Consider the following 12,428-nt stretch of genomic DNA (forward strand, 5'->3'; position numbering starts at 1 on the left):
CAACTCACATGAAATATTTTTAGTACTTACACAATATTCATTATGCGTTCATGCGTCATGACCAACCCCGCTGAATCATCACAGTAATTTAGTAATTTCTATTTTGTAATTCTGTAATTATGTTGCTAAGCACTGCTAAGGAGGCGTGCCTCAAACAAACCACATTAACCCACCATTAATGCATCTTCTTAACTGTTTTATAGTTTGTCTATATGCAAATTCTCTGGGCAAAGCCTCAAAGCTGCACTTCATTTTCATTCGTGTATGTACGGGCACGCCCCCTTTTCAACTTGAAGGAGTTCATTATACCAGATAGCCTAGGAGGCCAGCTGTGTTGTTTTTCAGCTATTTGACATCCATAGAGCCCATTGGGAAAGGCCTACACCGCATCCTTATAAACTCGTTTCACCCGTATTTCAAATCAGCATGTATTAACCGCCTTAAACCGTAGCTTACCTGCCCGGAAGTTTACTACAGGCTCTACATGGCCTTTATTTCTCCCATAAAGGCTATTTTTAGCGAACAAAATTTGTTCACGTGGGTACGGAAAGACAAACAAATATACAAACAACACTACATACATACATACAAACACATACACTTTTCTGAAAACAGTTTCAGTAAACCAGGCAAGCACCCACAGCTGGCTTTCGGCCAGCTGTGGGCGCACACCTGGTTTTAAAAAGTTTAATTATTCTTGTTATTATGTCTCATGTTATTTGTCACTGTCATATTGTTGATTAGTATTAATTGAATGAGTCAATTATTGTAACATAGCAACCACAATACATTCCAAATTTGTGATGTGGATACCATGACAGTTTGATAGTACTGTATAGTAGAGATCCCCCCAAAATGATACAGGACCACCCCAACACAGATATGTACATACACAAATTAGAGATGGATTGATACCACTTTTTACCAATATTTCCGATACGAGTATTTGTACTGAAATTATTTGCCGATACCGATACTGATACTATATACATTGAAGCTTACACAAGTTTATTATAGAAATTTCATTGTTGTGATACATAGCTAGCTATTAAAATATCACAGTAATTGATTGATCTCAGTTCAATCAAGTTTTAAAATATTCATTGTATAACAGCTAAATATGATAAACATCATTGTGGATTACTAAATTCTTGATTTGAGGTAGTTTTCTTGTAAGCTTATTGATAAGGTAATTAATTGCATGGGCAGCCAATAATTATACAATGTTTGTTACAGCTTTTCAACCAAACCTTTTCATGAAAAAGCAAGCCAAGTAGTCAAACTTATTTCTTGAGGAACAACTGCACTACTATTTAATTACAAAGGATTCACGTGCTCTAATATATTAGAATACACACGGAGCAATTGCAACAATACTTGGAAAAGAGTAACAAAGGCTTTGTTTCGCTATTTTGTTAGGTCAAAACTAAGTTACTGATTAGCTCAACTAAATTATTAGCTACTGGAAACTTACCTAGAGATGGTTTAATAAAAGTAGTGAGTGTCTACTGTGTATCTGTACCTTGTATTACCGATACCGATCTGATACCGATACCACTGGTATCGGTATCGGTCCATCTTTAACACAAATGCCACCTATAAAAGACCACCGAAGAAACATCTAGCACTTTTACAAAATAGTCTTAGTGTCAGATACAGCAATAAACAGAAAAACTAGTACTGAATTTAAGAAAACCCAAACCCAATTTTTAGTCTGCCAGTTACAGTCACAAGGTTAGTTGGTAAACAACACACTGTATGACCACCATTTTATGCCTTAGTGACAAACTCAGCAGTGGCATGTGCCTTTTAAGGTTTTGATGGGTGTCTACCCTTCGTCTTTCCTTTTATCCATGTTTTTCCTTTTATCTTCTGGTAATCATCTTCATGCAATGAAATCATACCAAGGTCTTAATTTTCCATATCAGCACTTTCCATGTTTCGATGTCACATGTGCAAAATTACTCACTCAGAGGCATTGCTAGGTAGTAGACATGCTAAGTCACTGTGCACACTTGTAGTTTCATGCAAGAATAGACTATCCCCCTTTACGACCTAGCAGTACCAATAATTATCGAGCACCATGACATGTCCCTATGTGTACCCTATTCATCATGCCTCTTTCTGGTAGCACAATAAGAATAAGGCATGGAAAGACCAAAATATTGTGTTGTAAGCCAGTTGTCTGAGGCCCGCCCAATCAAGGCACTTCAATAAAACAGTCACCCTAATACAACAGCCATGTTCAGTGTTCTAATAGAACAGTCACACCTGTATATATCACATGCTATAACAAAGGAAACTAAACAGGCTAGTATATTTTAAGGTGGCACTGAACCGATTAAGTCCAGCCACACAAAACAATTTGTTTCAACCCATGCGTTTAATGAGCTATTTTAGGGTGGCCCAAAACTTACAACTTAATCTATGCCTAAAATGCTGTTGTGATAGCCTGTGATGCTTTAGTTTAGCATACAAAGTTTTGTGAAATAACACGCCTTCATTTTTCGTCTATATAGCTCTGAAATTTCAAGCCAATTTTTAAAATAACTTGGCCAATGAACAACCTAGGGCTAAGCCACTTTGGTTCCAACCATTTCTTACCTTCTAGAACAATTCTATGCTTTACTTTTCACTGATAGCAACATGGAAAGTAGTGAAAGCGCACACCTGTGGACTACAACATTAGCTAACAACTAGGCCGGAGTTAAATATACTCAAAATTTTGCCCAAATTGCTTTCAGGAATTTCCCAAAATTTTCACCCATTATGCTCTTTCAGTGTCCTATTATGCTTGCATTATATTTGTTACAATTATCATGGAACAGTTTAATCAGTGAATGCTCTATTAGAGTATTTCACTGTTCTTTTAGAGAGTATTTATCTGAGGAGCTATATTCAATGCATTTGAGTGCTCTATTGCAGTTTCCACTGACTGTTCTATTAGGGAATATCAATCTATTATCATGGAATTAAGCTCCATAGTTCACCTAATAAGGTAACATTATGCTGGCATAGCACTCCAGCCTATTATGCTTTTTATTATGCTGATGCAAGCCTACTGACAACTCCATCAAGCCCAAATCGCAAAAATTCGAAGTGTACTATTGTACAGTAACACTTACCTGATTCCTATAGCTAATTTTGATGGTCTGTGGTGCATAAGTTTGAAGTTATTTAGCGAGAAAGAAGACGGTGTGGCTTGTCAGGATGTGTTCCATATAACAGTAATCACATAATGGCAGCTAGTGCCATTTGCCAGTGAATTAACCAGAGTTGTGTGACAAGCTAACAGTTTTAAAGTGTGAATAAAGTTGGTTGTATCAGCAATAGTAGCTGGCCGGTCTGACAGCGCATGTTCTCTTAGTCCACTGAGATGCTTCACTGTTTTCTATGGATTTCCATCTTTGCTTCGTTACCACAAATATGCTGTCCAATCAACTTTGTACTACTACCATTAATCAGTTCAGTGCCGCCTTATTATCATTTTAAAATGAAGCAATAAAAACTAGTGAAACAAGATATGTGACCAGATTTTACAAAACCAATCCAAATCGCACATCAGGAAAAATCAAACTAACACCTCCAGTGGATAGCTACACTATTGTACTAGTAGTTTTGAGTACCACTCAAACTACTCGAGGCTGGTTTCAACAGACGTCTTTTATGGATGGTGTGTGGAGCTCGAGTGACGGTTTTAGGCCTTGTGAAGGACCTGGCTTGGCAAGAACCAGTGGTTTATTGGTGGACAGCCTGATAACGTTGGCCACATGTTTTTCTGTGGATTTTGCTACATATCAGCCACTAAGGAGCCAGCACAGCCCTGTAATCTTGTCTCTGGACTCCAATCGTGGTCTGTCTCATTTTGAGGTCTAACCCTTGCCCACCCCGCCACCCCCCACCCTCCACCCCTTTGTGAGCACTCGTGATACTACTTTGCTCATCCAATTGCTCAGATTGTCTATCTTATTTGGCAGGAAACTCTAAAAGCAGCTACAAGTACTGGAATTGGCCTGATAGGTAATAGATTGATGCATCTTTTGTGTAAATTTCATACGCATGCTTGCTATCCTTGGAGAATTATGCTGGCTTGAATTCTTTAAAACCGTTTATCTAAAAACTTCTAATGTGCGATTTGGATCGTTTTTCCAAAATCCAGTCACATAATATGGATGGTATTACACATGGCCCTCTACTTTGGCACTGAGCAAAATTATTGTTACGACATGCCAATGTAGAGATTTTCCCACAAGGCTATGTTGTAATACCATCATTCATGTACTGTATTTCCTCATATAAAAGTCACATCAGTTCGAATAAACACCTGTCTTGATCATAAGCTGGGGATTTCAGCACATATGTCTGGCCTCAGATAAGAGGCCCGGGCGTTTTTAATGGGTTCTACTGTTAGGGACCTTAATGCTTTCCCTTGTTGCTGCTATTTCTATTAACATTAACTGGGGATGAAGGTGCTACGAGTAATCATGTGGTTGTCTGATGGCACAGTTTGAGTCGACAAAATAAATGCTTGATGAAGGAACTTCATGTTAAAGGTATCCAGTGTGAGCACATTACACTCTAATAGCACGTGTGTTAAAGGTCCACTGAAATGGTAAAATACACTTTGGCTATTATCAATCCTTGCTACTAGTGGGATAGGTTGGTGCATGTAATTTGGTCAGTTTATTTTGTTTAGTAGATGTAACACATTTTAGTGTATTTCAAATATATTACATCATAACGCATCAGACAAAGAAACTTCAGTATGCGCAGGGTGCCATTAAAGCGACAGAAACATCCATGTACAGCTAGATTCGATTTATTTTCACATCATATCTAGCGTAACAACTTGAAACATGGTAAGAATTTGTACTGCAACCAGTTACAAGCCTATGGGAGATAGTAAGTGAATTTACGTTGGTCTTGTGGTGAAGAATGCCTGTTAAAGGGACTGTAAATCAACAGTACAGTGTACGTCTAAGTTTATTTTTAGATGTTTTGAATACATTTTAAGGGTCCCATACAGCTGATGGAAGTAGAGAAATGTGAGGAAAAACAATTGTGATGACGCCACTGGCAAGATATGCCCGAGATGTTATCCCTACCAGGCAGAGAAGTGACTCAGGAAAATGTAATATAAATTTTTCATGGTACTGCTAACCCAACTTTGTAAACAAATCGAACTAATCTTTCTTCCATGAAGCATAGAGCTTAGCACACAGGATGAGCTGCTACAGACAACTACAGAACAATTACGCTACTGTTTTCCAGCGGAACATTCAAATAATAATCTTGGAACACTATGAGGTTGAAAAGGAGATCCACCTGGCCATTAGACTTTCACTATTTCCCATTGTAATAACAGTACTTCCGGTTCTTTGTCTTACATCACAGCATGACATAACTGGACTTTGTGGCTTAATATCTTGGTACAACAACATAATTGAATTATTAAAATACCTGCACGTAACATGCGTGTCCAGCCGTGCCCTAACACTTACACCTGTGAACACTCTAATAGAACATACACCTGTGGTGTGAACTGCTTTCCCAGTAGGCTGTACTGGTGTTGTAGCAACTGAAAAATGACAGCTCAGGCCTTGTAGACTATCAGAAAGTGTGAATTCCTTTGAGTTCTCCTCTCTTGTTGTTAATGGCTTCTTACATGTTCACTAGCCACAAACATGTATAGTTTACTACCATTATGGTAGTTGTTTACTGTTACTATTCCTAATATTCCTAATAAGGTCTTTAGGGCAACATTATTGACATTTTATTTGTTTGAATTTTGTTTTCTGTGTTGCAAGAAGTATGGTGGATTCTCACTGATCCAAGCAGTATACATGTATTACCCAGTGTATTTCAATACGGTTTTATAGAATTTGTGAAAGCGGTTGATTTTCGCTCAGTGGGTCGCGTGTATGTTGAAAATGAATGTACACAAAATGAACACACTGAACAAAGACAACCAGAAAGCATTTTAATCCAGTTAAAGCACCGCCATGTTTGTACAATAAGCACTCTGATGTGGACTCGACTGGAACGCAGCTAGCCCTCGCCCACGTCTTCATACCATTTTTCCATATTGTACTCACGGTGGTGCCTTAACTAGTATTTACTGTACTTTGCATGAGGACATACAGTACTGTTTAGCTACATAACTACCATATGAGTCATACAGTACAGATGTGCAGATAATTGGGAAATACAGTACTTTTGGGCAAACACAGTACAGTTATCAATTATCATGAAAACTACCCCCTAATCCAGACGACATGAATGATCACGTGTGCAAAATTGTAAATTGTTAAAACTAGGCAACTACCAGTTTGTTCTACAACTAGAATTAGATTATGTGAACACTTACTGATAGTCTGATCACTGAAAATTGAAGTAGTCCAGGCACTTGAGATCAACGTTCCAGGCAAGACAACCAGCAAATACAACATAACACTTAAATTACTGCCCAAGCTAGTGTGTACAAAAAGTGAAGCACTTGGGGGATGTACCTTGACACACTCCAAGTGTTGTATTTTTGTACACATGTGTGGTGGTGCTTCAACTATAGTGTATTGTGATCTGATGAATTAATTGTGAAGGTGTAGTAAACTAACAATGAAACTGGAACAACTAGGTAAATAGTGACATGTTATATTTGGAAAACCAGCTGAAAATTTTAAAGCAATTGTTTGATGTACCACATGTGTTCAGTTTATAATTGATGGCATAGTTCATTATGCTGTACTGTGTATTGAAGTTAATTGACACACAATAATGTTAACAGTTACCCAAAACAATCTGCCATACAGGAGTGATGTTAATAAGACTGATAGTTGGTCAAATGGTACAATACCATATCAGTGTTTTCTTTACATTGTACAGAGAAATTTGATGAAGTACAAGCATTGAAGACTGAGTTAGCTAAAAAAAACAGCAGGTTAGTGTGCTTTAATTGTAGGTGTATTATTTTGTACTGTTACCTGCAGGAAGCTACAGATAGAATACAATCTGTCTATGACCTGGAGAGAAGACAACTTTCCAGATGGTTGGTTGAAGAATGTACCTGTTACTGTACCTTGATTTGGGACTATATGGGATGAGTGATGGTGAGTACTACATCATATGACATCATGTGTGGTGATAGAATGTTAGGATGTCTATGGTTGGTGATTTACAAAGATTACAAGATATTTCACAAGAGTTGTCTGTAGCTATTGCAGGGGCGGATCTAGGATTTATAAAAGGGGGGGCTAACTCAAGGTATTAATCTCTTGGGTAGAGGTGTGCAAAGCACACTTCCCAGCATGTGAAGCATGCTGGAACTAGGGGGGTCTGGGGGCATGCCCCCCCAGGAAATTTTTGAAAAATAGATACTAAAATATTGCAATTTGGAGACATTTCCACATAAAATTCATAATATTTTCTGCCTGTAGATATTTAATATACTGCCTTTAGATTATAGGTATGGCTCTCTGAAGCATTTTGTTAATGGAAAAGTTTGGGTAGGTACAGACAACTAAGTACATGATGCACCCTCTCACAATTGCACAACACTGAATATGTGCATGTTAGAATAATAATGTTGAAAGTGAAAAATTTTGAAATTTGAACAATACAAGATTGAATCTGAGAGCATTTTCAATGGAAATTGTGTACCTGAATTAAGTATTGCCATACATATTAACTACACAAGTAGATGAATGAAGCCCTTTAAACAGACCAATGTACTTCATTGTATGTATAAGTGCAGGCAGATTTGGAAAAATTCCTTAACAGAACCAACTATATGCTTCCAGTGAATGTTCTATTAGAGTAGTTAGCTGACTGCTCTATTGGAGTATCTCGATCTTGTACACCTCCAATGCTGATTTGGGTCCTTGTTGCATAACCTTTAGCATAAATCCACTGATAATACCTTGGAAAGATGTTTATAAGGTGGTTTTATGAGTATTTGTATTATTAGTGATCATATAATTATGCTAAGACAAAATTTCATTATAATATTCAGCATATTGATCAAGTAAAGCCTAAAAGTGTGGGGGGCTTCAGCCCCCAAAGCCCCCTCCCCCCCCACTAGATCCACCCTTGTATTGAACGGCCTAGTGTTCTCCCTAAGAAATCTATTGATTATTTAGCAGAGGTTTGTCCTTTGGCTGCAGTAACTAGTAGTTTTCAACTGAAGGTAACATTTTTGTGTCTGTACATGTTGTGATTTGTTTACTTGTGTTTTAGATTCTCTATCACTTGGCATTTCATGATCCCAGATTAGTGGCAGTCTTACTCCACAGCCTGTCCGTAGTGCATCATCAACTTCAGGACTATCACGATGATCACAAAGCTTTGATCAGTTAGATGATCCTGCTATCTACTACTCTGAGATTCCTTACACATCACAAACTACGGGTCAGCCTGTGTCACCATTAACTGTATCAACTACGCCCCCACCACCCCCACCTCCTGTTTACAATTCTGCCCCTGCACCACCCCCACCCGCAGTGCACAAGCCATCACAATCATCATTACACAAAGACAAGGTGTATGCAGAGCAGCCACCACAGCCACCATCAACAATAGCAGAAAATGGCGTACCCCTTCCTCCTGTAAATGCTAGCCCTGGCTGGCGGGACCGAACTCCATAAGAGTCCAGAGAGTGTAGGATCCCCAATACGTCCCAGCACACCAGTAGAAAAGCAACTGTATGTTGAAGTTGACCCACCTAGTTTTCTTCTCTCTCAGCATTCCAATTCCGTCTCATCCCCACCTCCCCCTGTTCCTAATAAAGTCCCACAACTAATGACACCTCCAACTACACACATGAGGAGATCTGATTCTCAAGTACCACCACCAAAACTACCCAAGCCATCCTGAACGAGTGTTGCTAGTAGTTACCAAGACAACAGTGACAGCGAGGATGAGAGTCCACCTTAAAGGTGCCAAACTGGAGAAAGCTGTTAGTAATGACCGCTCTGCACCAAAGGTGTGACCCTGCTAAATAATTATATTATCATTGTAATACAATCCATTTTGGTAAGGTTATAACTGGATGTAAACCTTCTGAAGTTAATTTTGTTGTCATATTGTAATGTACTGTCCAGATTATCACTGCTCTAATGTTAGTCACTATTACACTGTAACATCACTTGAAATGTGTAACTTTTTGTAATCACCTAACCATGATATGACCCACACCAGCCCCTGAGCTAGGTTTCACAGCCTGAATATCCAGGCAGTACCTTGGGAATACAAATCATGTGATCAATACAGCTATTCTTGCTACCTCTCCCACCCTTGGCCTTGCTATACTATCCCTGGTGGTTCTGATTTTGGCTGTGCAAGGAATATAAAGTCGCTAACTAGTCTGGCCATAGATTTATAGTTGATCACTTTTGTTTGGGTGGGGATTTTCCCCATCCGAACAAAAAGCGGTCTGTGCACGAGATTTATAATAACTACATGCAACAATGGCTGCCAAGCAGATCAAGAGGATGACTGGTCACCTTGCGTGTCCTATTTGTTGTGAACTATACAAGAATCCTAAATATCTCCCTTGTTATCACTCGTACTGTGAAGCGTTTGACAAAGCTACAAGAAAAGTCAGCGGACAAATCCAGCATCGCTTGTCCCGAGTGTAGGAGAAAGAGCGTTGTACCAGCTGAAGGGGTAAAAGATCTGCCTAACAACTTTTTCATTAACCGCCTCTTGGATGAAATTGCTCTACAACGCAAGGTTGAGGGAGAAGAGGAAGCTAAATGTGACCTTTGTGTTAGGGAGGACCCGGTGGAAGTTCTGTGCCTTGATTGTAGCACCTTCCTGTGTAGCGTATGTACTAATAATTACAAATACAGCAGAGAGTGGCAAAACCACAATATGATGCCACTCAATGAGGTGCAGTCTAAGAAAGAGAACGTCACTGCAAAACCAAAAGCCAAGTTTGCTTTATGCCAGGAACATGAAATAGAATTGAATTTTTATTGTGAAACGTGTGAGCAGTTGGTGTGTCACTACTGCATCATGAAGGATCATTTACAACATGAACATGATACTGTGAAGAAGGTGGCTAACAAGTATCGACAACAAATGGATGACATGATGAAACCAGTAGAGAAGATGATTGAAGGACTGTCAACTGCTCACAATAAAGTACATGGTGTAAAAGATGAGATTGGAGCTAAAGCTACCAGTGTTGACAAGGAAATTGATGTATATTATGAAAAAGTGCAGCGACAGTTACTCCAACAATTGCAACAACAAAAAGATGATCTAAAAACAGAGTTGCACAAAGTGTTGGGACAGAAACAGAAAGAAGCTTCCCTCCATTTGGAGAAGATGGAACATTCCCAAGCAGAACTAGAGAGTGTTAAAGAACTAAACAGTGCAGTGAAGAGAGGGTCAGACCAAGAAGCATTGTTGATGAAGAAACAAGTGATGGATAACGTGAAGAGGTTGAGTGAACTGTATGGCAAGTTGGGAACTGAGCCAGTGGAAAATGTTGCTGTAGAATTTGAGTGTGTCAAAGATTTTGATCAGTCATTTCCACAGTTTGGTAAGCTTTATATCGGTCCTAATATTTCTGTTGCAAATTCCGAAGCTTTAAATGTGCCTAAAATGATTTCAAAAGGGAAAATGGTTAATTTCAACATAGTCACTAATGATCACCATAATCATATCTGCCACAAAGAAGGTAGCGATATTACCAGTGAAGCACAGTCCATTAGGGGAGATGTCATTCCAGTAGAAATGAAGGATAACAAAGATGGCAGCTACTCAGCGTCATTTATAGCCAATCATGTGGGAGAAATAAGACTGTCAGTTATTATTAACAAACAACACATTAAGGGAAGTCCTTACCTTGTGAATGTGCACAGAAACTATCGTGCAATGGATAAGCCAAACAAGATTGTTGATGGAGGAGGACTGAAACACCCACGGGGTATTGCGTTTGGTAAGGATGGAGTATGGGCTGTTGTGGATGAGAGTAATCACTGTGTGTGGATGTTTGATAGTCAAGACCAACTAATTAGAAAGATTGGCAGCAAAAGAAATGGTAACGGACAATTTATGCGTCCACTGGGGGTAGCATTTGGTCATGATGGCCACTTGTATCTCACGGATATTGATAACCTCAGGGTACAGAAGTTTGATCCTAATGGAGACTATTTGCTTCAGTTTGGCAGTCTTGGATCAGGAGATGGTCGGCTAAAGCATCCCTTAGGTATTGTAGTTCACAATGGCGGAGTATACGTTGCTGAATGTGGTGGTAGCCGTATTTCAGTATTTCAGTGTGGTGGTCAGTTTCGTCAAACATTTGGTTCAGGTCATTTATCCTATCCTCATTACATCACTGTGACCAACAATAATCAGTTGCTTGTTGCAAATAAAGGTCACCACTGCATCTCCATTTTTACACTAGATGGTGCCTACGTGGGCAAGTTTGGTGAACAAGGAGCTGGCAGGGGCCAACTGAGTAGTCCAACTGGTATTACTACAGATAAGTATGGCTTCATCCTTGTGTTAGAATGTGGGAATTGTTGTGTATCTGTCTTTGACAAAGATGGTGTATTTGTGCACTGCTTTGGATCCTCAGGCTCTGCTCAAGGACAGTTTTCAACTCCTTATGGAGGATTGGCTATTAGTAATGATGGTAAAATCTACATCACAGACTATGATAATAACAGGATCCAAATCTTTTCTGACTAGACTGACTAACACATGTAGCTTGTTTGTATAGTGTGTTTAATTGTCTCTTAGGTATATACAGACCTTTAGGAAATTTTGTTTGTTCACTTCAAAATAGAATTTTGTAAAAATGGTCAGTTCTTGCTCAGCAGGTCAAAAAATGCTCTATTACTAGACTTTGTTTATAGTAACCAGGCGTGTGAAAATATGGCATAAACTACACTCTATCACATGATGGGTTATATCTCAGTACTGGAATAGCATATTTGTATTCTGTAACTTGTGCTATATGATCAATTAAATGTTCAATAAGGAATGAAAATTTCATGACTAGTAAATGGTATAAAAAGTTGAGTCATGAAAATTTATAAAAGTAGGCAAAATAATTTTGTGTGCTCACTAATCTGACTTTGTCTTGAGGACAGAGCTGTGTATTAGTGATGATCCACTGTAGTATAACCCTTGTACAGTGGAACCTCAGTTATCCGAACCCCTTGGGACCAGGGATGGTCCATAAGTCTGAAAAGTCCATATCTCTAAAACTGTAAATAATCTTAAAATAGTAAGAACATTAAAATAACTGAGGTTCCACTTTATGTACTATCATATAGTGGGAAATTTTCAAAGGATCAAACTTTTGCAAAACTGTAAAATATGATTTTCACATTTTTAATTCATGAAAGTCTAGAAAGCGATCTTGGTAAGGTAATAGCTATGTGTATAAACCTAAAACATTTCACAATTATATTTTC

General features: G+C 38.7%; 1 protein-coding gene across 1 annotated transcript; it reads left to right on the top strand.

Moving 5' to 3' along the window:
• The first annotated feature begins 9,170 nt into the window (after positions 1–9,170).
• Positions 9,171–11,760, top strand: LOC136265155 (tripartite motif-containing protein 2-like). Its single transcript, XM_066059966.1, has one exon. It carries the CDS (start codon positions 9,871–9,873, stop codon positions 11,695–11,697), a length of 1,827 nt encoding a protein of 608 aa, XP_065916038.1. The 5' UTR covers positions 9,171–9,870; the 3' UTR covers positions 11,698–11,760.
• Positions 11,761–12,428: the final 668 nt, after the last annotated feature.

The sequence above is a fragment of the Dysidea avara genome, chromosome 8, assembly GCF_963678975.1.
Source record: "Dysidea avara chromosome 8, odDysAvar1.4, whole genome shotgun sequence".
Classification (NCBI taxonomy): domain Eukaryota; kingdom Metazoa; phylum Porifera; class Demospongiae; order Dictyoceratida; family Dysideidae; genus Dysidea; species Dysidea avara.

Bases quoted from the DNA above. Each gene is read 5' to 3' on its own strand.
- LOC136265155 (XM_066059966.1), top strand. From the start codon at position 9,871: ATGCCACTCAATGAGGTGCAGTCTAAGAAAGAGAACGTCACTGCAAAA.